This window comes from Phyllostomus hastatus, unplaced genomic scaffold (genome assembly GCF_019186645.2).
Source record: "Phyllostomus hastatus isolate PE091 unplaced genomic scaffold, TTU_PhHast_1.1 phas_scaffold_55, whole genome shotgun sequence".
In the NCBI taxonomy this organism is placed as follows: domain Eukaryota; kingdom Metazoa; phylum Chordata; class Mammalia; order Chiroptera; family Phyllostomidae; genus Phyllostomus; species Phyllostomus hastatus.
In genome coordinates, this window is record NW_025334035.1 from 6,224,691 (window position 1) to 6,247,041 (window position 22,351).

General features: G+C 36.8%; 1 protein-coding gene across 2 annotated transcripts in view; it reads right to left on the bottom strand.

Moving 5' to 3' along the window:
- LOC123809225 (myosin-8) overlaps positions 1-21,339 on the bottom strand; it is a 30,761-nt gene extending 9,422 nt beyond the window's left edge. Inside the window, exons 1-26 of one of the 2 annotated variants that reach the window (XM_045824177.1) lie at positions 21,294-21,339; positions 19,637-19,870; positions 18,848-18,991; positions 18,616-18,772; positions 16,018-16,045; positions 15,809-15,917; positions 15,625-15,717; positions 15,445-15,508; positions 14,697-14,795; positions 14,500-14,603; positions 14,188-14,326; positions 12,871-12,989; positions 12,563-12,712; positions 10,758-10,928; positions 8,188-8,497; positions 8,005-8,072; positions 6,300-6,387; positions 6,097-6,214; positions 5,597-5,720; positions 5,359-5,495; positions 3,364-3,619; positions 1,474-1,716; positions 1,207-1,383; positions 980-1,125; positions 806-896; positions 327-716 (exon numbers count right to left, since the gene is read on the bottom strand). In XM_045824177.1, the coding sequence (XP_045680133.1) occupies positions 327-716; positions 806-896; positions 980-1,125; positions 1,207-1,383; positions 1,474-1,716; positions 3,364-3,619; positions 5,359-5,495; positions 5,597-5,720; positions 6,097-6,214; positions 6,300-6,387; positions 8,005-8,072; positions 8,188-8,497; positions 10,758-10,928; positions 12,563-12,712; positions 12,871-12,989; positions 14,188-14,326; positions 14,500-14,603; positions 14,697-14,795; positions 15,445-15,508; positions 15,625-15,717; positions 15,809-15,917; positions 16,018-16,045; positions 18,616-18,772; positions 18,848-18,991; positions 19,637-19,840 (3,729 nt within the window). In that variant the 5' untranslated portion in view covers positions 19,841-19,870; positions 21,294-21,339. The remainder of the gene's footprint in view (positions 1-326; positions 717-805; positions 897-979; positions 1,126-1,206; positions 1,384-1,473; positions 1,717-3,363; positions 3,620-5,358; positions 5,496-5,596; positions 5,721-6,096; positions 6,215-6,299; positions 6,388-8,004; positions 8,073-8,187; positions 8,498-10,757; positions 10,929-12,562; positions 12,713-12,870; positions 12,990-14,187; positions 14,327-14,499; positions 14,604-14,696; positions 14,796-15,444; positions 15,509-15,624; positions 15,718-15,808; positions 15,918-16,017; positions 16,046-18,615; positions 18,773-18,847; positions 18,992-19,636; positions 19,871-21,293) is intronic. The other variant, XM_045824178.1, reaches the window with a different exon arrangement.
- Positions 21,340-22,351: the final 1,012 nt, after the last annotated feature.

Genomic DNA, 22,351 nt, shown 5'->3' on the forward strand with positions numbered 1-22,351 from the left:
GAATAAATTTATGTTGTGTGAGTAGAGGGTTATGGCACCAACTCTATGAAACATGCTGGGATTCAAGCATGGTGAGTGCAGTGTTCCTAAAGAGGTTATTGTTGGAGCCCATTCATTGGTCCTAATAAGACTGACACTTGCTTAAAGTGGATTGTGAAATAATCTTAATGGGTCATATCTAGCATTTAAAAAATGAAATAGAATGGAATATATTAGAATAGAAAATATATTAGTGCTATAAACTGTCTGCTAACAATGTTTAATGACAGAATGTGGGTGTTCTTATAGGCTATTATTTAACCTCATTTAGAGACAGTATTGGGTACCTTGGATTTGGAAATGGCCTCTGAGTTACTGCTAAGGTCATCAATCTCCATCTTCAGCTCACTTTTCTCCTTCTCCAGCTTCTGCTTGACCCTCTGCAGGTTGTCTATCTGCTCCCCAAGTTCAGCCACACTGTCTGCATGCTTCTTCCTCAGGGCAGCTGCTGTGGCTTCGTGCTGCAGGGTGGCCTCCTCCAGGTCTCTGCGCATTTTCTGGAACTCAGCCTCCCTCTTCTTGTTCATCTCAAGCTGGGCCGAAGTGGCCCCTCCAGCCTCTTCCAGCCGCTCACTGATCTCCTCCAGTTCCCGGGAGAGGTCAGAGCGCTGCTTCTCTGCTTTGGCTCTAGAGGCCCGCTCTGCCTCAATTTCCTCCTCTAGCTCCTCCATGCGGGCCTGGGAGTGACACAATCACATTAACATAAGTTCATCTCAATTTTGGGTTTATTTTCAGGGTACATGAAAATGGAGGTGAGATGACTCACCTGCAGCTCTTTGATCTTTTTCTGTAGTTGAATTTCTACTGCTTGCTCATCTTCAATTTTGCTTAGTAGGTTGCTGATTTCAAATTCTTTCCTTCAGAAAGAAGAATAAGACATATTAGTACCCATATGAATTTAAAGATGATGTCACATAGAATTTTTTTCTGGAGTTCCTACTTTTTAAGTTTTTCATCAAGTTGCTGTTTGTCATTTTCTACATCCATTGTGGATTCTTGGGCCAATTTTAGGTCTCCCTCCAGTTTCCTCTTTGCTCTTTCTAGATCCATCCGGATTTTCTTTTCTTGTTCCAGAGACCCTTCAAGCTAGTAAGAAGGTAAAATATGTTAAAAATTGAAAGTATATTTTTAAAAAATCTTTCAAATGATTATTAAAAATATGCTTACATCATCCACTTGCTGCTCTAGCTTGGTTTTGGCTTTGGTCAGGGCATTGACTTTGTCCTCTTCTGCCTGCAGGTCATCCAGGGTCTGCTGATGGGCCTCCTGGAGGGCCTTCTTCTCCTTGGTCAGCTTAGCTATGGTTTCGTCCAGGCCTGCCATCTCCTCTGTGAGGTTTTTAACCTAGAAAGTCAAGGAAGAGAATGTTTCTACTATCAAGCAGCTTATTGGATAGTAGAATCCCTACAGAGTATAACAGAATATGTTTCATACCTTGTTCTCTGTGGCATGTTTCTCCTTTTCAACCTTGGCCAGTGTCAGCTCAAGGTCATCAATGTCTTTCTTCAGTTCTGAACATTCATCCTCCAGTTTCCTCCTCTTGGCTGTGAGCTCAGCATTGATCTCTTCCTCATCCTCAGCCCTCTCAGTCACCTCTTTGATTTTGGCCTCCAGCTGGATTTTGTTTTTAATCAGCTGCTCACACCTTTCCTCTGCATCAGCCAAGCTATCTGCTTCCTATGGGGAGATTCCGTGAGATATTTAGAGAATTTGTTACTTATTTTGAACTTGTTCTTGCACAAAACTGTAGTGTTCATTGAATTTTGATGAATTTTTCAGTATGAATATAAATTAAACTTAATTGAATATTACTACATGGCCTGGAGAAATGCAGCTAATTACAAGTAAGACTAGATTTAGAAGCAGATTAGTCTGAAAAGTAATTGGACTGAAGCAATTGACTGTTTTAAAGAGCAGTGTGTAAAAGAGTGAAATGACCAAAGGAAGTCTGGGTTTTTGTCCCAAAGTTGCTACAATATGTATGACCTTTATTGCTTTATTCCTCTTATATTTACTTATCTCATATATAAGTAAGGTGGTTGGAATAAATCATTACTAAGAACTTTTCAGCTATAATATACCCATATAAAGATTTTGACTTAGTCAAATTGGTTAGTTTTGTTTTTGAGCATTTCCTAGTCACTTACACAACTAGTTACTAGATTGAATTTAAAAAAGAAAGGAAAAAACTTATGCCTATGAATACATTTCCATGCAGCATTTTTAATACTTTCAAAATCTTCCTGATAGTCCACAACAGTGCTATAATTATCCAAAATTTTCATTTCAATTTTTAGAATTAACTTAGTCTCAAAATGAATTTTAGAAACTATTAGCTCAATAACATTTTTGTAAATTGTTGGAGGACTCAACTAAGAATTAGTTTAGCCACTAACTTACTAGATTACACTGGCCTGGGGAATTTCTTAAGCTTTTCAGTGTTTGTCTTATTCATATCTTAAGGTTTTTAAATGCTTAAATGGATGATAATGGGGACTTCCCAGGGTTCTTTTGCATCTGTTTTTCACAGTGATACACACAAGTATTTACTCACTGATTGAAAATAATTATGTACACCAAAGAGGTTAATATGAAGAGACTGATCCTATGCTTTTGGGAAACTGTAACTTTCATATAAGTAAAGTTATCAAAAAGAAAAGTTGAAAATAGATTAAAAATTTTAGGAGGACTTTTCACAGGTTTCTTCGTGATGTTGTTGGGCTTGTTGGACCAAGTAAAGTTGTGTTTAGCCAGAGTGTAGGTGCCAAACCTACTATCCACTGTGACTGCAACTATTTCCCAACCTAATAAACAGAGGCTTTAAGAACTTGGCATCTGTACTGAAGGAGGAATCATAAAGTGCACTTAGTTCTACCTTATACCCTGGTAGTTCAGTACAAGTACTGCATATAAATTTATGGAGCTAAATCCTGGGGCCCGAGAAAAAGAGATACAGAGAAGAATAAGAATAACTGTCTTGAATTTAAATACAATCTTATACACTTGCATTAAAAAAATAGGAGTATATATTAAGGCAGGGATGAAGCACGCAAGGCATATGGATAAAATGAGATGGGGGCTTATGTTTAAACGGCTTTCTTTATGTTAAACTTGTGATTTGTTATGTACATTCTTTGATCTTTCCTTTTCCACTTTTAATTTGGAAGCAATGTGTCTTCCTCATAGAAATATTGTAAGTTGAGTGAAATACTGAAAAACAACTCAAAGTTTTCTTTTTCATGAAAAGGTCATTTGTAAATCTAAAATATGTGAATTCCAGAAAAGCTTCAGTAATATGATACATTCAAAATACAGAGTACTCACAGCTTGAACCTGGAGTTGCAGGTCATTTTTCTCTTTTAAGAGAGTGACCATTTTTTCCTCCAATTCCTTCCTTTTTGCTTCTGACTTGGCCAGTTCATCTTTGATTTTCTGAAACTCTTCCTTCATGTTGGCCATCTCCTTCTCAGTCTCCGCACTCTTGAGGAGGGGCTTGATCCTGAAGAACAGTTTCATCCAGGGCCAGTGCTTGACATTCATGAATGCACGTACATTATACTGGATGCAGAAAAGGGCTTCTCTGGAATGACATGGAAATATCATTGTACATTGATCTAGTAGAGACAATGTTATTATTTTTATATACAAACTCCCCTTTTGATGACCCCTCATATATAAATTATATGTCATCCCTGGCTGGTGTGGCTCAGTGGATTGAGTGCTGGCTGTGAACTAAAGAGTCGCCGATTCAATTCCCAGTTAGGACATGTGCTTGGGTTGCAGGCCAGGTCCCCATTTGGGTGTGCCCAAGAGGCAACCGTACATTGACATTTCTCTTCCTCTCTTTCTTTTTCCCTTCCCCCTGTCTAAAAATAAAATAAATAAAATATTTTAAAAATTTTTAAAAAATCAATTAAATATCAAATTCTGTATATGTTATATGCAGGCTTTACACACACATGTGAATGCATGCACACATCTTCACACTCACTCATAGTAAGCCTCAGTGTAATCACTTTGCTAATGTGTGCCTGATCATATTGAATGATTTTGGGTTTTCAAGTTCCTATCACATTAGCAAAGAAGCTGACTTTAGAGGGGGATGCTTTACATGTATGAACATCATTTTAACATCATTTGAGATATTACAATATTAGTGATTTGGGAGTGAATGTGGCAATTGTAAATTGATTGTGTGCTTGGCTGTTGGCATATGGATGTGAACTATGAAACAGCATAGGTTGCTTTCTGAATGGCCTCACCTAAATTGAGCATATTATTTGTTATACTGTGCCATCCTTGAAGCCTTTCCTCTTATTTAATTCATCACTGCATTATTCGTGCTATAAGCTTCCATTGGCTTCTTCAAAAAATATACTGGCTTTTATCAAATTCTTTCAAATGCCTCATTCTTACTTGCTCAGTTTTTAATATCTACAGGGTATTTAGCATGGGCTGAGCTCCAAAATTTGATTTATTTAAATAAAACTGTAAAATAGTAATAAAAGAAACCCCCTCTGCAAACTGTAGTAATAGACTGGCAAGGCTTGACTGCCTTGTAGCAGTGTGTATTTTTCCTCAAGCTTTCTAAAATGGAAATTATATCCTTATAGGTCCAATTTATAAGAACCATAACTCTGAAAAGGCAGATACTATGACACAAATCTTAATGGAGACACATGTGAAAGACTTGGGGCCACTTATTATGCAGACCTAAATAAGTGCTTAATAAACAAAATGAATGCAAAATGGTGTATAAAGGCAGGGAATGCAGTAGTGAAGTATAGGTAGAGCTGAATGAGGTTAATTAGAGAAAGGAAGAATGGAAATTTTGAACTCATAAATTGATAAATTAACATAAAAGGAGAGGGTATATGCAAACCTATAAATAGGACATAAGCAAATTGTTTAGCTTGGCTGCAAAGGCTAAGCTAAGGATAATCTATCATTGTAATTGGCAATGATAGATTAGGTGAGGAATAGAGAGGGCTTGACAGCCACGCAAGGTAACTTGGATTTGATGTGGGAGAACTTGGGGAACCACAAACAGATATTACATGGTGAAAATAGTGCTTATTGTACATTATTGCTGCAGCTCTATGTGAGATGGATGGGAAGGGAAAAATTGGAGAGAGGGGAGAAGTTTTGGAGGGAATCAAAGTGTGAGAGGATAAGCAAAAACTGATGAGTTACAGGAGCGAGTTCTGAACTGGGTAAAAAGCACATATTAGTCAGAAAATGAAAGAGTTAATGAGCAAGGAAGGCTGACTGATAGTCTCTAAGGGATCTTACAAATCTGATATTCTGCATAGTTGTTACCTCCTTTGCAACATCTTCTGATATTCTACCCTCATTAGGAATCCCCTACAGACTGCTTGAGTTCGTGTTATAATCTGGGCCAATTTGTCATCTCTCATTTCTTCCAGAAGACCTAGAAGGCCAGCTTTGAAGAAAACCTTTGGAGAGAGAAGGAGAGTCACAAAACATCCCCCATACTACAGGAGGCGCAGACATGGTAGAAGGTACTTGGACAGTTGCAAATAAATAACAGCTATACCTTTGTATGTCCAAATTTATATTGGGTGTGATCAATGTCAATAGAAGCAAGAAGTTTCTCAGAAGCCTTCTTGCTGTCAATGAACTGTCCCTCTGGGATAGCACTTGCATTTAGAACTTTGTATCTGTTCAATCAAAGAAAGAAAGGTTAGGAATGTGTGATTTTATATGAAAATAAAATTATTTGAAAAGAAATATCAAAAACATCTCAGAGAAAAAGTAAAATTAGAAAATCCAGATAGTAAAACAATATGATTTAAGTTCAGATAGTAAAACAGCATGATTTTTCTGTTGTCTAATGCATGCCTCCTTCCTCTTTTTAAGAAGTGCCACCTTTTTGAAACTGTTATTCTGTTCTACCACCACAAGTCTATTTTATTTGGCTTCTTAATTTTATAATATTTACAAAGCAGAAGACATGAAATATAATAAACAGAGGATAACAATTAAGATAATTAAATATTCACAGCTTTCAGTGAAATACAACAAAGAGAGACTGGCCTTTGTTTAAAGTCCCCATATAAGATTCTGCTTGGGAATCCCTTCCTGCAGATTCTGATGCCTTCCAGCACGCCATTACACCTCAGCTGGTGCAGGACAAGTCCATGCTCCATGGCCCCTAAAAATATATTAGAGTACTTACTACTGGGCATTGAGTTTTCAAACTTGTGCCTGTTTGATTATTTCATGCTCTTATATCTTACCAGGAGTTTTAGTTTCATTGGGAATGATACACCGTACAAAGTGAGGATGTGTGCTTCTCAGATTGGTCATCAGTTTATTTAAGTTTTCCTAGAAAACCAGATAGAAGAGACTTAATGAAAAAGTTCTATTTCAGATTTCTGTTTTGCAATTATATAGAATTGGGCTATAGTTCTCTTATGTATTCTCTTAATTATTAGGTATAATTCTGAGGCTTCAGTTGCTCTGTATTTTAAAAGTATTAAGATCCTAGCCTGCCAAATAACCAAAAGGCCAAATAACCAAAATGCTGGGAAGCAATGCAGCTCTCCAAAGTAGTAATGTATCTTATAAATAAACTGAGAATTCAGTAGCCTTGATGCATAGGAAGTGTTCTCAACTGGGAGTCAGAAGACAAAAGACTGGCTTTTCTCTGCCACTAATGAACTGCTTGACTCTACAAAATTATTTTTGTCTTTCGGACTTCATCTGAAAATAATTGAGATTACTTCTGAGGTGTCTTTTATCTCTCTCAGTGCTAATAATTTTCACAGTAGTGGTTTACCTTGATGATGTAGGATATCAATTGTTCCAACTTTTGCCAATTCTTCCTTGAGTTTATTATTCCCTGGGACCTGGAACATCTTTTTTTTTTTTTTTTGTATTTTTTTAGGAGTCTAAAATCATGAGACTGTATAACCTTGTGTGGGTGGATCTTAGGTACCTGAAAATCATCCACAGCCTGAAACACTTAGGAGGGAGTTATTCCAGAGTTAGAGTAATTACTTGTGAAAGATAATGGTGTTTTACTCAGCCACAGAAAACTCACAGGTAAATATTTCTCTGTATTTCCTAGATATACTCTTTGAGAAGGTTAAGTTGCTGCCCTCCCCCCATCTCAGTTAATCATTAGGAAATAAACAAAAGTAATGAGTTTCTAATCTTGAAAACATGTATAAGGATAAATTGAAACAAAAATCTGTTGGGTGAGATAATGCAGATTTGTATTGAGAAAGAAAAAGAACAGGGCAGTTTTCCTGTTTAGGTCGCAGGTTAGATCTGCATTTTAGTTTTAAAAAGAATGAGGATTAGGCATACAAATTCATACAAAGCAGCCATTAGACCAGATATTTAATATATTCCTTTTTATAAGAGCCTGTTTTTAAGCCACCTAAGACAGTAATATTAATTGTAGTAAAATTACTGTTATGTTAACCTCAAGAGATATTTTCTAGCTCAATCATCCATCTAAGTCACTAGGCTTGGCTTTAGGTTATTTTTCATTTATTACAGAAAATTAAATCCACCTCAGATGACAAAGATGTGTTTTGGTAGAAAGATGTTTTAAAGTGTATCTCAGGCTAATTCTCAAAGAGGGACTCAGGAACATTCTCAAGGACAACATTAGGTGAATAAAAGATACAACCTTCCACAGGGATAGCTTTGAAGTTCAGCTATGCTACTTTCAAAATCAGCCTTATTGTATAATGAGAAAGCTTCTCAGGATTTTTTGGCATTCTTGAATACATCAGGTGATCATAATGAGGAGTAATGGGGAAAGCACTCACCCTATAGGAGAACTATTGCTTTGGCTGTATCCTGATAAGAGTGAATATTTGATGTGATTTCTATTAACATTCCATTCCCTCCTAATTTATTCTGAATCCTATAATTGTGATAATTCATAGAAACTTAATAGGTTTTTTTTTAATTAAATTTGTACTTTACCCTGAAAAGAGCTGACACAGTCTGGAAAGAAGAGCCCTTCTTCTTAGCACCTTTCTTTGCACCACTCTCTGAGGTTAAAACAAAAACAAAAACCATCAATTAAAGTAGAATCCCAGAGGCTGGAATGGTATGTGAGCATTATGTGCGAATAGGTTTAAGTGAAATTAAGGGCACAGAAAGTACCTGATTCAGCACTAGCATATGTGGAAAAGAGACTAGCCAAAGTCTTCATTGAAGACTTCTGGTACAGCCCAACCACTGTCTCATTTAGGGGGTCCTTGTTCTTGTCAAGCCAGCCAGCAATGTTGTAGTCCACAGTGCCCGCATAGTGGATCAGCGAGAAGTGGGCCTCAGCCTTGCCTTTGACAACCTTGGGCTTCTGGAAATTGGCAGACTTGCCCAGGTGCTGGTCATACAGCTTGTTCTTGAAGGAGGTGTCTGTGGCCTTGGGGAACATGCACTCCTCTTCCAGGATGGAGAAGATCCCCAGTGGCTGGATTCAGAAAATTAGACATTGATGTCAACCTATCTTGTCTCAAAAGATACAGACATAGTGGCTGTTATTTGATCAAATTATGATCGTTCCCTAATTAATTTTATTTATGAAGTAAAACAGTCACAGCTCAATTCCTTTAGTTAACACTAGAATGATTTTTCTACCATTTTCACATTCAATCCACAGCATCATTTTTTACTTTAAATAATTTTTCTTTTTAATTATAGTTGATATACAATATTATATTAGTTTCAAGTGTATACCCCAGGGATTAGACATTCTATAACTAAATGACCGTACCAATAAATCTCATACCCATCTGGCATCATACATGGTTTTTACAATATTATTGAGTATATTTCCTATGCTGTACTTTACATCCCCGTGACTACAGTAATTACTAATTTGGACTGATTAATCTCTTCACCTTTTTCACCAACCCCTGCAACATCCTTCTTATCTGGCAACCATCAAAATGTTCTCTGTATCTATGAGTCTGTTTATTTTCTGCTTATTTATTTGTTTTGCTTTTTAGATTCAGTTTGATAGATACGTACTTATTGCCATCTTATTATTTATATTTTTAGTCTTTTTTTCTTTTTAAAGAAGAAGACCCTTTAACATTTTATGTAATATTGGTTTGGTGGTGATGAACTCCTTTAGCTTCTTCTTGTCTGGGAAGCTCTTCATCTGTCCTTTGAATCTAAATGATAGCTTTGCTGGGTAGAGTAATCTCGGTTGTAGGTCCTTGCTTTTCATCACTTTAAATATTTTTTGCTAATCCCTTCTTGCCTGCAAAGGTCTGTTGAGAAATCAACTGACAGTCTTATGGGAGCTCCCTTGTGGGTCACTAACTGCTTTTCTTTTGCTGCTTTTAAGATTCTCACTTTGTATCTAAACTTTCACATTTAATTATGATGTGTCTTGGTGTGGGCTTGTTTGGATTTATCTTGTTTGAGATTCTCTCTGCTTCCTTGATTATATGTGTAGTTCCATCACCAGGTTAAGGAAGTTTTCTGTCATTAGTTTTTCACATAGGTTTTCAATGCCTTGCTCTCTCTGTTCTTCTGGCACCCTCTTGATGTGAATGTTTGTATGTTTGTGGTTGTCTCAGAGGCTCCTTATACTTCTCTCATTTTTGAGTCCTTATCTCTTTTTATACAGCATCATCTTTATTAAAAGAAGAGCTGGATACAAACTCCAGATGTCAGCACACCATGTGAGGGGTGATCTGTTAAAAGGTCCTGTATTTATCATACTTTTTTTCTATTGAGTGATTTAAACTATTGTCAAAGTTTTATTTTGCTATGAAAAGGACTTAGTTAGAATGATGTTTACTTTATATGCAATAATTAAACATAATAAATAACCCAAACCTTATTTAAGACATTTTGTGTGTTTAATCTCATTAAACATAGACTATGAAGAAGCATAAGCAATTTGACTTTTTGATTCCAAACAGATTAGCATAAGACCTAACTGTGTTACCTGTGCATTAATTTTTATTTAGGAAAAAGACTTATTTCTATTAGATCATGATTGTTAGATCTAGGCAGGCCTAGGAGGAATGAAAATCACCAGGCAAGAAAATGGCACTGTGGGAAGTTGCCTGCAGACGCTCCCCAGGAAGATTAGGGTCTGGGGTTGGCTTATCTGGCATAACAGGATGCAGCTTTCACCCAGCAACCAGCTCTAGCCAATCAGACTCTAATACCCCAAACACAGGTTTTTGTATTTAAAAACCCTGATCTAAGAACAACTGAGTGAGTCCCATCCTCCTCCCTTGGTTGGCTCCACTTTCCCCCATGAGTCCTAACCTCCCTTGGTTGGCCACATTTTCCTCTTAGCCTCCCTCCATCGGCTCTACTTTCCCTCTTATTCCCTGCTAATAAACCCTGCTCTCATTAGCTCGTGCTGTATCCATCTGGTTTCTTGAGTGACTCTGACCTAACAATGATGGAGATAGATTTAGAATAAGTGAGGTAGTTCTAGTGAAGCAGACCATCAATAAAGACTTCAGTGCTGCTTTAAAATTGGATTTGAGTATTAGAAGAAAACTGGTTGGAACAAAATGAAACTAAACACTCTGTTCCCTCTTTTGTAACAATTGAAAAGAAAAAGTTATTTTTAAATAGTAGTTTTCTAATTGGTTCTGAAATCAATCTATTTAAGACTAAAATAATACTTTCTAGAACTGCTTAAGACATTTGGAAAAGTTATCCTTACAGTTAAGTCATTCTTTAGAAGACAGACAGACCTTCTCAATGAGCTCAATGCACGCAGCCAGGTCCATCCCAAAGTCAATGAAGGTCCACTCGATGCCTTCCTTCTTGTACTCCTCCTGCTCCAGCACGAACATGTGGTGGTTGAAAAACTGTTGCAGTTTCTCATTGGTAAAGTTGATGCATAGTTGCTCCAAGCTATTAAACTGCACAAAACAAAATTTCCAACATTAAGTGGATTTTATAGCAGCTAAGTTCATCACTGAAAAATATTTTATTGAAAACATGTAAAAGATAGTAATGAAATAAAATTTAAACTAATTTTTTTTTCTTAAAAAACCTAGGGAAAATTATTATTTTTGGCATGAACCCCTTTTTGTGAATTCTGGGCATTATTTAAAGGCATAATTATTAGTCCCACAGCAAGAGTTCTCATAGATGGCCCTGGCTGGTGTAGCTCAGTTATCTGAGCACAGGCCTGTGAACCAAAGCATTGCCAATTTGATTCCCAGTCAGGGCACATGCCTGGGTTGCAGGCCATATCCCCAGTATGGGGTGTGCTAGAGGCAACCACACATTGATGTTTCACTTCCTCTCTTTCTCCCTCCCTTTCCCATCTCTCTAAAATAAATAAATAAAATCTTTAAAAAAAAAGAGTGCTCATAGAATATACCCCCTTCTATCTCTAAGATTGCATGGACAATAATATCCATTAAAAGTACAACCATGATCCTATGAGTTATGATTCAGATTTAAGGGTGAAAGTAATTTATTAGAAGACTTCACTTCTTTTACCACCACTCTCTCCAATACAAGATAAAGTTTACATTTTCACTTTTTATTGTCACATTATTAAGGAAAGATTGTCTAATTTCTGTTCTATTCATATCAAATATTTGGAATATCCTCCTTGACAGGTCTGTGAAAGGAGGGATCTGATCTAGTAGCAATTGAAGATCTGAGTCTTTGTTATAGTTTACATCTTCATTTTATAGATGATGAAGCTGATTCCCCAGAAGGAAATGTTATGTGTTACCTCAACCTGGAAGAGAAAACTATGAACATTCTCTATGCTTGTACCTGTAGGCCCTTTCTCTTCCATAGGAGATGCCTTGTGTATGGACCAGATGGCATAGAGCTGGATTTCTGTCCTGGCTTTGCCTAATATGGCTGTAGGATCTCTAGCAAGTGTTTTGACTTTCTTGATCTCAGTTCCTCCACATGTAGTAATACTAATTACTTCTTGATAAGTTGTTTTGAGAATTAAATGTAATTTTTTTTCTCAGTACATTTTGTTTAAATGGGTCTCAAAATTTTGTGACAGATTTTTGGTCAAGTTGTTTCTAAGTACTATTTAAAAAACTAATAACTTAAAAACTGCCACACATACAAAAAAAAAAACCCAAATGGTCCACAGCACATTCTCCTTTCCTTTCTAAAGGTTTTACGATGTATTGTAATCATTAACTAGTCTTTTACTATTAAACTTAAGTGGCCAATTGAGACAAACAGTTCTGTCACTGTTCTTCCATCCTGATTAAGACTGGGGTGGCAGGTATTGGGGATAACATTTATTTAGCCTTCTGAGCAGACTTGGTGACACCTTGCCAGCTCCTTGAAGAGCTTAGTATAGTGACAGAAATACCCTGACTTCTCAACAAATGCTAGCTACTGTTATTATTACATTCTCTTACCTCCTAGATATTTTGGAGGTAAGTCTAGGAGCGGTGTTAGAGAAAGCAATGTAAAAACCGCAAATGTAAGTGAATAATGATAATTCTAGTATATCAAAGTCTGAATTACCTTCTTCCTACTTTTTATTAATATGGAGGTAACTCACATCAAAGATCTCAAAGCCAGCGATGTCTAAGACCCCAATGAAGTACTGCCTAGGCTGCTTGGTGTCCAGCTGCTGGTTGATGCGGGTGACCATCCACAGGAACATCTTCTCATAGACAGCTTTGGCCAGAGCACCCACTGAGTTGTACACCTTCATGGACAGAGTAGTGTTTTTGGTGTTATTAAAGGAGTAATGTTTGTTGGTATTATTAAAGGAGTAATGTTTGTTGGTATTATTAAAGGAGTAATGTTTGTTGGTATTATTAGAGGCCTGGGATGTGGGTGATTCATTGGAGTCATGGTACTAACCTGCTGTACAGTCTGGCCTTTGGTGACATACTCATTACCGACTTTCACCCTGGGGTAGCACAGGGCTTTGAGCAGGTCAGCAGAGTTCAGACCCTGGAGGTAGGCTGCCTTGTCAGCAACTGCAGAAACACAATTCAAGAAATGTTTAATGACAGATAACTTCTTTAATCTATCTTTCTATTTTTCTCCATTCATTTTTTATTATTTAAATATAATCTATAAATAAATCTGTAGAGGATCAGATGAAGCCTCTGTACATTAGAGGGTATATTTGCTAATAAGTGGTCAATGAGTTACATTGGTCTTTGGTAATTTATTGCAGGCAGTTTTTTGAGTAATTCATCAACTTTACACATATGCTCAGTGTTTATGGAAATATTTTTAAGTAAGGCACAAGCCATAATCACAGCTCTTAAGACACATTAGGTATAGTTAATAGGGATAAGATAAATAAATCTTAATATTTAGTGTTAGGGATGGTTAAAAGAATATTTGGATCCTTATCTTAGTTTTGTTCCCTCCAATTTCATCTTATTGGTTCAGTGTTTTTATCTGAAAATGTGGGAGTTAAATTTTACTACAGAGTCTCTAAAATTCTGTCAGTGACTGTAATATAAATGCCATGTATCAGGTATAAGAAAACTGCTGAAAAGTTTGAGGGGAAGGAGAGAATGCTAAGCTATCAGGCCAGGAAGGGCTTCAAGGAACAGGTAACTTTAGCTTTCATAGTAGGTCCTATATGTTCCATATCCTTTACATACTTAGAGTATATGATTTTTTTCTAAGTTCTTTTTTTATTTTATTTGCTGCCTAGACTATCTGCAGGTTAATATATAGACAACATGCACATGCACACAGATGTTTAGGAACATCTTTCACCCTGAGCTGTGTTTGGATATATCCTGTGTTCCCAGCCACTCGGTTTACCTAGGCAGTGCTGAAATAGACCACTAGGTCAAGTTAACTTATATACCTACACACGGTTGCCAAGGTAAAAGCAGGAGTACTATTCCATCTCCTTGTCTTTCAAATGACCTGACCCGTCAAGTTGCACTTTTTAAGCTACCTCCTTATAAGTGGCTTGTTAGGGTTCCTCCTTATAAGTGGCTTGTTAAGGTTCATTTTAACTTACTTGGGCTGGATAGAAATTTTGGAGATGGGGAGATGCGAAGGAAAGGGGGTGAAGAAAGCATGCAATGTGTATAAATGTGTGTCTACCCTTCAGAAGTCCAGCTACAAAGGAGACTTAAGTTTAGAATAAGCTTTTTTTCTTGCCATGTCCCCTAATTTGTACCCAGATAGAGCCTCATTTGGTACCTTCAGTGCCGTCTGGCTCAGCTTGCTCCTCACGCTGCTTTTGCTTAAATTTCATGTTCCCGTAATGCATTACTGCCCCTGTGAGCTTATAGATGGATACTTTCTCTTCAGGAGTAAAGCCCAGGATGTCAATGGCACTCTGACAGGAGAAATGAAAGGACAAAGATTAGGACAAAAGAGACTGACTGACTTAGGAGAATTTATACTGCATTCTAAGGCAACCACACCTACAGTGGGTTTGTTATTGTCATTCCCATACATAATGGATTTTAAAAATAAGTATGTATGCACATGTGTTTGTGTATAACTTACATCTGTGGCCATCAGCTCTTCCTGGTCATCAATGCTGGGGACTGTGATCTCCCCTTGACTAACAAAGGCATAGTCATATGGGTTGGTGGTGATCAGGAGCATTTCTTAGGTACATGGAATTCAAGGGATACATTTTACATTAGAAGTTGTTAATAAAAAATATTAACTTTTACCTGTGAATTTTACATCTTTCTTACCAATCAGATCTGGCTTTTTATTGGAAGTGATCTGATAAAATATATGGTAACTTCTTTCTGCCTTTAGCTGGAAAGTAACTCTGGACTTTTCTAGAAGATCTGGAAAGAAAGAAAGGGTAGTAGATACTGAATTAGAGAAAACTATAAATGCTGTTGAGATATTAAATGAACTCAGTGTCTTGACTACAATTGGGGGCATTATATAGGCTCCACTAAGATTTCAGTTTGGAGATCAATCCTTGTGTTGCTACGTATATGCATTTCAAACGTGTATGGCAACTACCTGAGTTTCTTACCATCTAAGATCAAAGACTGAAGCATACCTGCTCAGGGAAAAATAAACTTTTCTTATGAGGACCTATGGCCTCTGTATTATTTTTAATCCTTAACATCCCTCTCTTCCTTAGGTCACCTCAGATTCTGTGGTCACGGGCCTTCCTTAGAAACACCAAAGCTCAGATCAAGAGCAAATCACAGAGATTTATTGTAAACCTATAGGTAACTTGTTGGAACCCATAAATAGTCCTAGTGTTTGTCCTGAAAAAAAAAAAATGTCATAGCTGCTTCTGAGGCATGAATTCCTGAATGTGCTACAGAACCATCAGTCTGAGATTGAGGTAAATGGAGCACACAGTGGATTATGGATAAATCTGGCAGCAGGCTCAGTGCATACCAACTGTTGCAAAATATTCCTGCAAATGAAATAACTTGCCTCTCTGTCTTGATTGTCAATGATCCTGTTACTCACATGTTTCAATATCTGCAGAAGCCAACTTCCCTGTGGTACCAAAGTGGATTCTAATGAATTTACCCTTGAAAAGAGAATGAATATTTAACTTTAAAAATTTGAAGCACACAGTGATGTAACTGAAATGATAATTCTGGCATTTAAGGGCTGAGAAAGCCCTTCTGTGTTCAAGAGACTTACAAAGCGAGATGAGTTGTCATTCCTCACGGTCTTGGCATTGCCAAAGGCCTCCAGTAGGGGGTTGGCACTGATGATTTGATCTTCCAGAGTCCCCTGGAAAGACAAGAGCAGTGCTCATATCTGAGGCTCCAGACTTACCAAGAACCCTGACAGTCTTGTTTCTGACTCTGACTCTCAGACTCACCTTCATTTTGCCAGGTTCCTCCTTCTTCTTCTCCCCAGTAACTGCAATTGTTGCAAAGTACTGGATGACACGCTTGGTGTTCACAGTCTTCCCTGCACCAGATTCTCCACTGTCAAATAGAAACCAGAGAAGAGATCAGAACTGCAGCTCACTTTGTCAACATCTATGATGATCACCACAAACCACAGAAGAAGAAAAATATCACATACGTGATCAGGATGGACTGGTTCTCACGATCTGTGAAAGGGAAATCATGACCATTAAAAAAAAGTAAAAAACAAACTAGTATGAAGATTTTTGAATCAGTTTAGATTAAATACAGCTTGCCCTCTGCCTATAATTTTTGTACTGTGTCTAGCCCACTCAAATTGCACTTGCATCTTACAGTGAAAATAAGAGGCAAAGAATCACCTATTTTTTGTGTGTCTTATTAATGTTTGTAACTTTTGTTATGGGAAATTTCAAACATACACAAAGATAAAGACAATAAAAGTAGATAAAATAAAGAACCCCCATATACCCATCATACAGCTGAATTATCATTTGGTCAATTTTATATAATCTATACCCCCATCCCAATCTCACTGGATTGTTTTAGAGAAAATCCTAGGCATCATGTAATTTCATATGTAAATACTTCAGTAACAGTCACAGAATTTTGAAGTTTTAAAGAATTTTGAAGAAGCTGAGACACAGACAGGAATAAGTGACTTTTCTGATAATTATATAACTTGTTATGGTCAAAGATATTCAGGCCTTTTGACCTCCAATTTATATATTTTTCTGTTAGCTGCCTTCTTCCCAGTTCTTGGTATCATTAATTCGATGCTGGTGATATTAAATAAGGAAGAGTTATGGAAATATAAATGTTTGTGTTCATTTACTTTTCTTTTGAAGGCATTTTTTAGAGATTCACTTCACTTTTATTATGAATAAACACAGTCTCAGATCAGTATAACTGTTTCAGAGCTGACATTAGTAGAAATTATTCCAAAATTGTTCTTAGGTCACAAATAACTAGTATATCACATAAAAGGAAGAAATTCCACCCAATAATGGAAAAGATATCCTGTGTGTTTCTGTGGCAATGAGTTTATTTATTCTCAAATTTTGTCTGATTAGTTATCCACCACTTATCTAAGGATTCAGTCAGTTTCTTGGAGAGAACCATATAGACTAAAGAAAGTATCTAGGACATATTGGCGTATCAAATTTTTGGTGTATACTGCTACTAGAAAAGTACTCAGGATGTAAGAGAATTCCTCTGCAGAAGGATCCCAAAATGCTTTATGAAAAGCATTATCATTTATTTTATTTCCCTTTCTATTTCTTATATATTTTTAATTAATAAAAACAAATTTTCACTAGTTACAAGACTATGTTGATTTATACCAATCTTCTGATATGTTAAAGCTCTAATTCTATACTGATATATTAGAGATTTTAGAGAATTCTCAAATCTAAAAATCTATTCAGAGAAATAGATAAAAATCTGGATACTATTTAGATGTAGATACAGATTTTAGAGAACTTTAAAGTTCTATGCAGTGAAGTATGTGCAGGTTTTAGAATGTATTCAGATTGATTTTTTTTTCAGCAGAAGAAAAATCTCGAAAGATCATTATCACATTTAATGGGAGCATAGATATAAAAACAATGTTCTAATTTCTTTTGGCAAAGCTAAAATAACATCATCCAGGTCCATTGCCACAGTTTTGCCTGGTTTTATATGTAAATCATGTTTGAAAAGCTCAAATAATCTTGAATTTGGAGCAGTTGCAAAGCTTGGGTAGGCCTTGGTAGGGGTGGTGACAGTGTAAGTGCAGCTGCTGAGTATTAAAACTTTTGAAATGAGCCAGCATTTGGATAATTTCTGAAAGGTAGTTAGCTTCTGTTGACAATGAAAGAACAGTTTCCTGGCATGAAATCCTCATAGAACTGGTTGGTTTGTAATAGAAGATTCCTATTCAATTCCTTTCTTTTCTCTCTCCTCCTTTAAAGGACAATTTAAAAACAAGTGCAACAAAGCAAACAAAAGAACAAAACCCTATCAGTTATAAAACTCCACGAACCAACAGGAAACACAGGAATTCAAAATATTTCCAAAGGCAATAAATTTTTTGTGTGAAGATGAAAGATTTTAATGCTATATTTAGGCCTATAATGTGTATCAAAGCTTTTTGTTTATATTTTGATAATGCAGGAGTAATGGGCTTTGAAATAATTTTTAAAAAATATTTTCAAAGAAAGAGTTTTATTTTCTTCTATTGTAACAGAAAAAAAAATCCTTCAAAATCTTTGGGAGGAAAGTCATAGCTTTTTTTTTTTTTTTAACTCTTGTATTACTCCAAAGGTTAACAGTATTAGCCGTGCCATTTAAAGACAAAGGTAAGAATTCACAAAGCTTTCCAGCTATAGCTGGTTGATTATTTTCCTTGATTGCTGTGGATGTGGATATTTTAAAAGAATCTGTTAGAACATTTTTCTATCCAGATTACAAAGTAAAAAATATGGGAATGCAACAGACATGTTTACAGAGTTCTGTTAATTGTTTCAGCTAAGCTTCTAGTCACTAGCTGGGTTAGCTTGGGCACGTCAGTGAACTTGGTGCGCTCCACTTCATGCATCTGTAAAATGTAGATTGCTGGCTGCTGTTAAGCATATGTAACATAAGGGCTCTGAAAGTGTTTTGAAAATAGTGAATCCCATGTGGCTGCAGTGTAGTATTATAACCAAGGCCCGGACAAAATCTGTTTGTTAAATATTCTGTTGCCACATTTCTGTAAACAGATGACTCATTCACTCACCGGTCAGCATGAACTGATAGGCATTGTCCGAGATGGAAAAGATGTGGGGTGGGGCCTCCTGGCGCTTTTTGCCTCGGTAGGCGGCCACCACCTCGGGGTTGTACACTGGCAGCCACTTGTAGGGGTTGACAGTGACACAGAAGAGGCCCGAGTAGGTCTGAGAAAATCAGAAAACACAACATGTGGATGTTGTTTTTACTGAGAGAGAGAAATGGAATGAACAGATGCTCACGTAGATCATCCAGGCTGCATAGCGCTCTTTGAGGTTGTACAGCACTCCAGGCTCGTGCAGGTGAGTCATCATGGCCATGTCCTCGATCTTGTCGAATTTTGGAGGGTTCATGGGGAAGACTTGGTCATCTTTCACTGTCAGAGTCTAGCAAGTAAAGTAAGAGACCAGTTTGTATTAATGGTTGGAGGTAGGGCTTATGTTTATCTATTTGTTTTGGCTATACTTCCAGATGCTGTCCTTTAAAAAAATATATTCATTTCAGAGTTTGATGCTAAAAAAAAAATCTGTTTCCTATGATGAACTTGGAGCCTACATATTCAAAAAGATTTTTCCTTCCATATCCCTTCTCCCAGGTTTAACAGTTTATATCCGTAGGTTAAATTTCTTATTTTTTTCTTCCCATTCATTATAAGAAACTTCAATTTTGGTGGGGGAGTTATGGGGGGAAGTGTTAACACATTATTTAACTTAGTGGATAATACTTCTGATAGGAGAAGTTAGTTTTTATTACTCCCAAGTTTGGGATTTAGGCTGGGAATTGGGGAATTGAAGGGGTTAAATGGTAGAGGCCAATGCCAGTGGGTTCAAATCCTGTGGGGAGTTGGGAAGGTGAGAAATGAGATTATTCCCAAGAAATTCGTTTGCCTTCCATCTGCTACTCATACATGGACTAGAAAGGTGCTTGTATTGGCAATAGGCTTAACAATTCTTACCAAGGAAGGCTTCAACTGGAAGTGAGGAGATAGAGAAATAAAACGGGAAGGATTTTATCTTTACGTTTTTACTTACTGCTCCACTATCTGTCTTTACAGTTACTTTTCCTCCTTCCTTGCTTTGTATGATGCCCTTCACGTAGGATTCCTTGGGCTCCACAACAAAGACTGATGTTTTAGCATCAAAGGGCTTGTTTTGGGCCGCAATCCGCTCCTTTTCTGATTTTCGAAGGTAGGGAGCGGCTTCGCCAAAAACAGCCATCTCAGCATCTGAACTCATGGCTGCCACTTATTTAGCAGGGGATTCTGCCTTGGGGAAGAAATGGGAAAATAGAAACCAGAAGTCATACATGTGAGTTAGCATTTAAAATGAAAGAAATGCTCAACCTATTGCCTAGGATGTACCTATTTTTCCAAACTGTCATTACCAGTGTTCTAACACAGAAACACTAACACAGGACTGACTGATTTGGAATAAGATTGTCATTTGGGTCTTCATTTTTGGCACTTTGAAAATTCCCTCCCCAGATTGTATGTATTTTGATCCTTTGGGCTAGAGTACCTACAATTGAATGAAAATGGAATCCTTGCATGTTCTAAAATGTAACAATATCTATATCTAAAACTGTTTGGTGGATTGTTATAGCAACTTTCATTCCTTAATCCCCACTTTTGCTTCTGCATACTGTTTTCATCTGCCATAAGCTAGGGCAATCATGGAGTGAGGAAGGAAAGTATGGTACAAATTAAGGCTGACATTTTCAGTGGTATCAAAAATATCCTTGCCTGTTCAGATGGCCCTGTTTCTTAACTCTCAAATCAAAAAATTATTTTTAACATCTACTTTATGTTAATATTTGGTGTTATGTCTCTCAGTAGATTGTTAAAAGACCTTGTAATAAATTCTTAGTTCTCTGGATTTGTTGCCATTTGGTTTGTTATCAAGAGATAACATTGCCTTAACTCCAAAGTCTCTTTGATAGTCTCTTTTTGGCATGAGAGATTTTAACTGTTAGTTAACAGATCTAACCACAGAGAAATGAGAGCTGCAGCATGAAGAAGGCCTCTTCTCACATATTCCACAGCTGCTGTTCTTTCCATCCAGAAAAAGAGACAAAAAATTTAAGGGTTCATCACATGCATGTAAGCCATTGTCTTCTGATTAACAGATATGCCCATATAACAGTAGTGTGCTAGATTGATTGAGTCTTTCCTTTACTTTCAGGTATACTTTACTTGGGGAAGGGCCAGGAGCTCTTCCAACTTAGGTACTATATTTAGCACTCTGTGATTGTAATACTTGTGCCTTTTTGATGAACAATAATATTTAAAAGAACAAGTAACAGTAAATCTTTAGAAAGTAGCTGAAATATGGCTTTAACAAGATATTTGTTTTTTAACATTTTTAGATGAGAATTTTTCTGGGGTGTTTAAAAAATCTTGGTAAAATGTTTTAAGTGTTTAACATTTTACAGTAGAGGGAGGTCTAAGTGCAGCTGAGAATTCACTGTCAAAACTCACACTGGCCTAAATGGCCTTTAATCCTGGAACTCAAATGAGGGCAGTCTCTGAGAATAAGATTTTCTGAAAAAATTTATAAGCTGTCATTCACTTGGAAGCACCATCTAACATAATTGCAAAAACATAGAAATGGTGTATGATTAAAAGCTGTTCCCAGCTTCATTAGACTAAATCCCCTGTGTCATCAATAACTGAATAAATCTGAGTCTTACCTCTGGAATTCCAGATGAAAATGCAGGTTCAGAAGTGTCTAATGCTGTAAAAAAACAAGTTTTTTAGGAAAATTTTTTATTAGCTATACTTTGAAATCTAGTAAGATAGTTACAGACTTAAAATTTCCCTGGTCTAAAGCTTAGCTCTATGAAAATAAAAGTCAAAGTTGGGTGGAACAGTTTTGTGCTGAGAGATGGGTCATGGGGTAAGTTCTTCCTGCCTCATCGGGGTCCTCAAGTCCCAAGGCCCCCATCACTTACCTCTGGGCTTTTGGAGATAAGACAGTAGGGATCTGTTGTGCTTATATAGGAACTAATGTGCTGATGCTGCAGCTATCTTCTCTTTGTTAGGGCAAGACATTTGGCAACATGAACCCTCAGTATAATTTGTACTGACATTTGGCATGTTTGGATATAATTAGAACTATTCATATCATTTTGAGTATGTGAACCAATCTCCTATAAATAATTTTACAGGGGCCAATTTGCTGGCAGAGAATGCTTTCTAGTATGCTGGGAAGGAAATCTTTGACAGTGCTTGGTGGGGCCTCATAGTAAGTTCCTAAGAGCTATATTCGTTCGGCAAATTCTTGCATGCATGCCTGCAGCAACTTAATGATCAGATACTCAGCAACATATTGCTGTCAGGGCCCTAACCCCTTTTCCTTATTTGGTACAACAGGAACCCTCCAATTCATTCCTTTGGGTCACTGCCAAGGTTTACCCTTGGAGTATGGACAATGTGAGAGGAGATTCTATACTGAGTTTCTATCACTGGGGCAGTGCCCATCTCAACATTGAAAAAAAATTATTTCATTAGAAAACAATATATATTCATTTTAGAAAAATAAGCAAAGAGAAAAAATGTCTGTAGTCCCAATATGCAGCAATAATATAACATATATGCATGTTTTGAGTAGGGTCATACTGTATACACATACATATATTCTCATATATGCTTATAATCTGCTTTTAAAATTAATATTCATGTAATTTATACCCAATTCTTTAAACAAATTATATGAGGTCTATCTGGAAAAAATCCAGCCATTGTTATT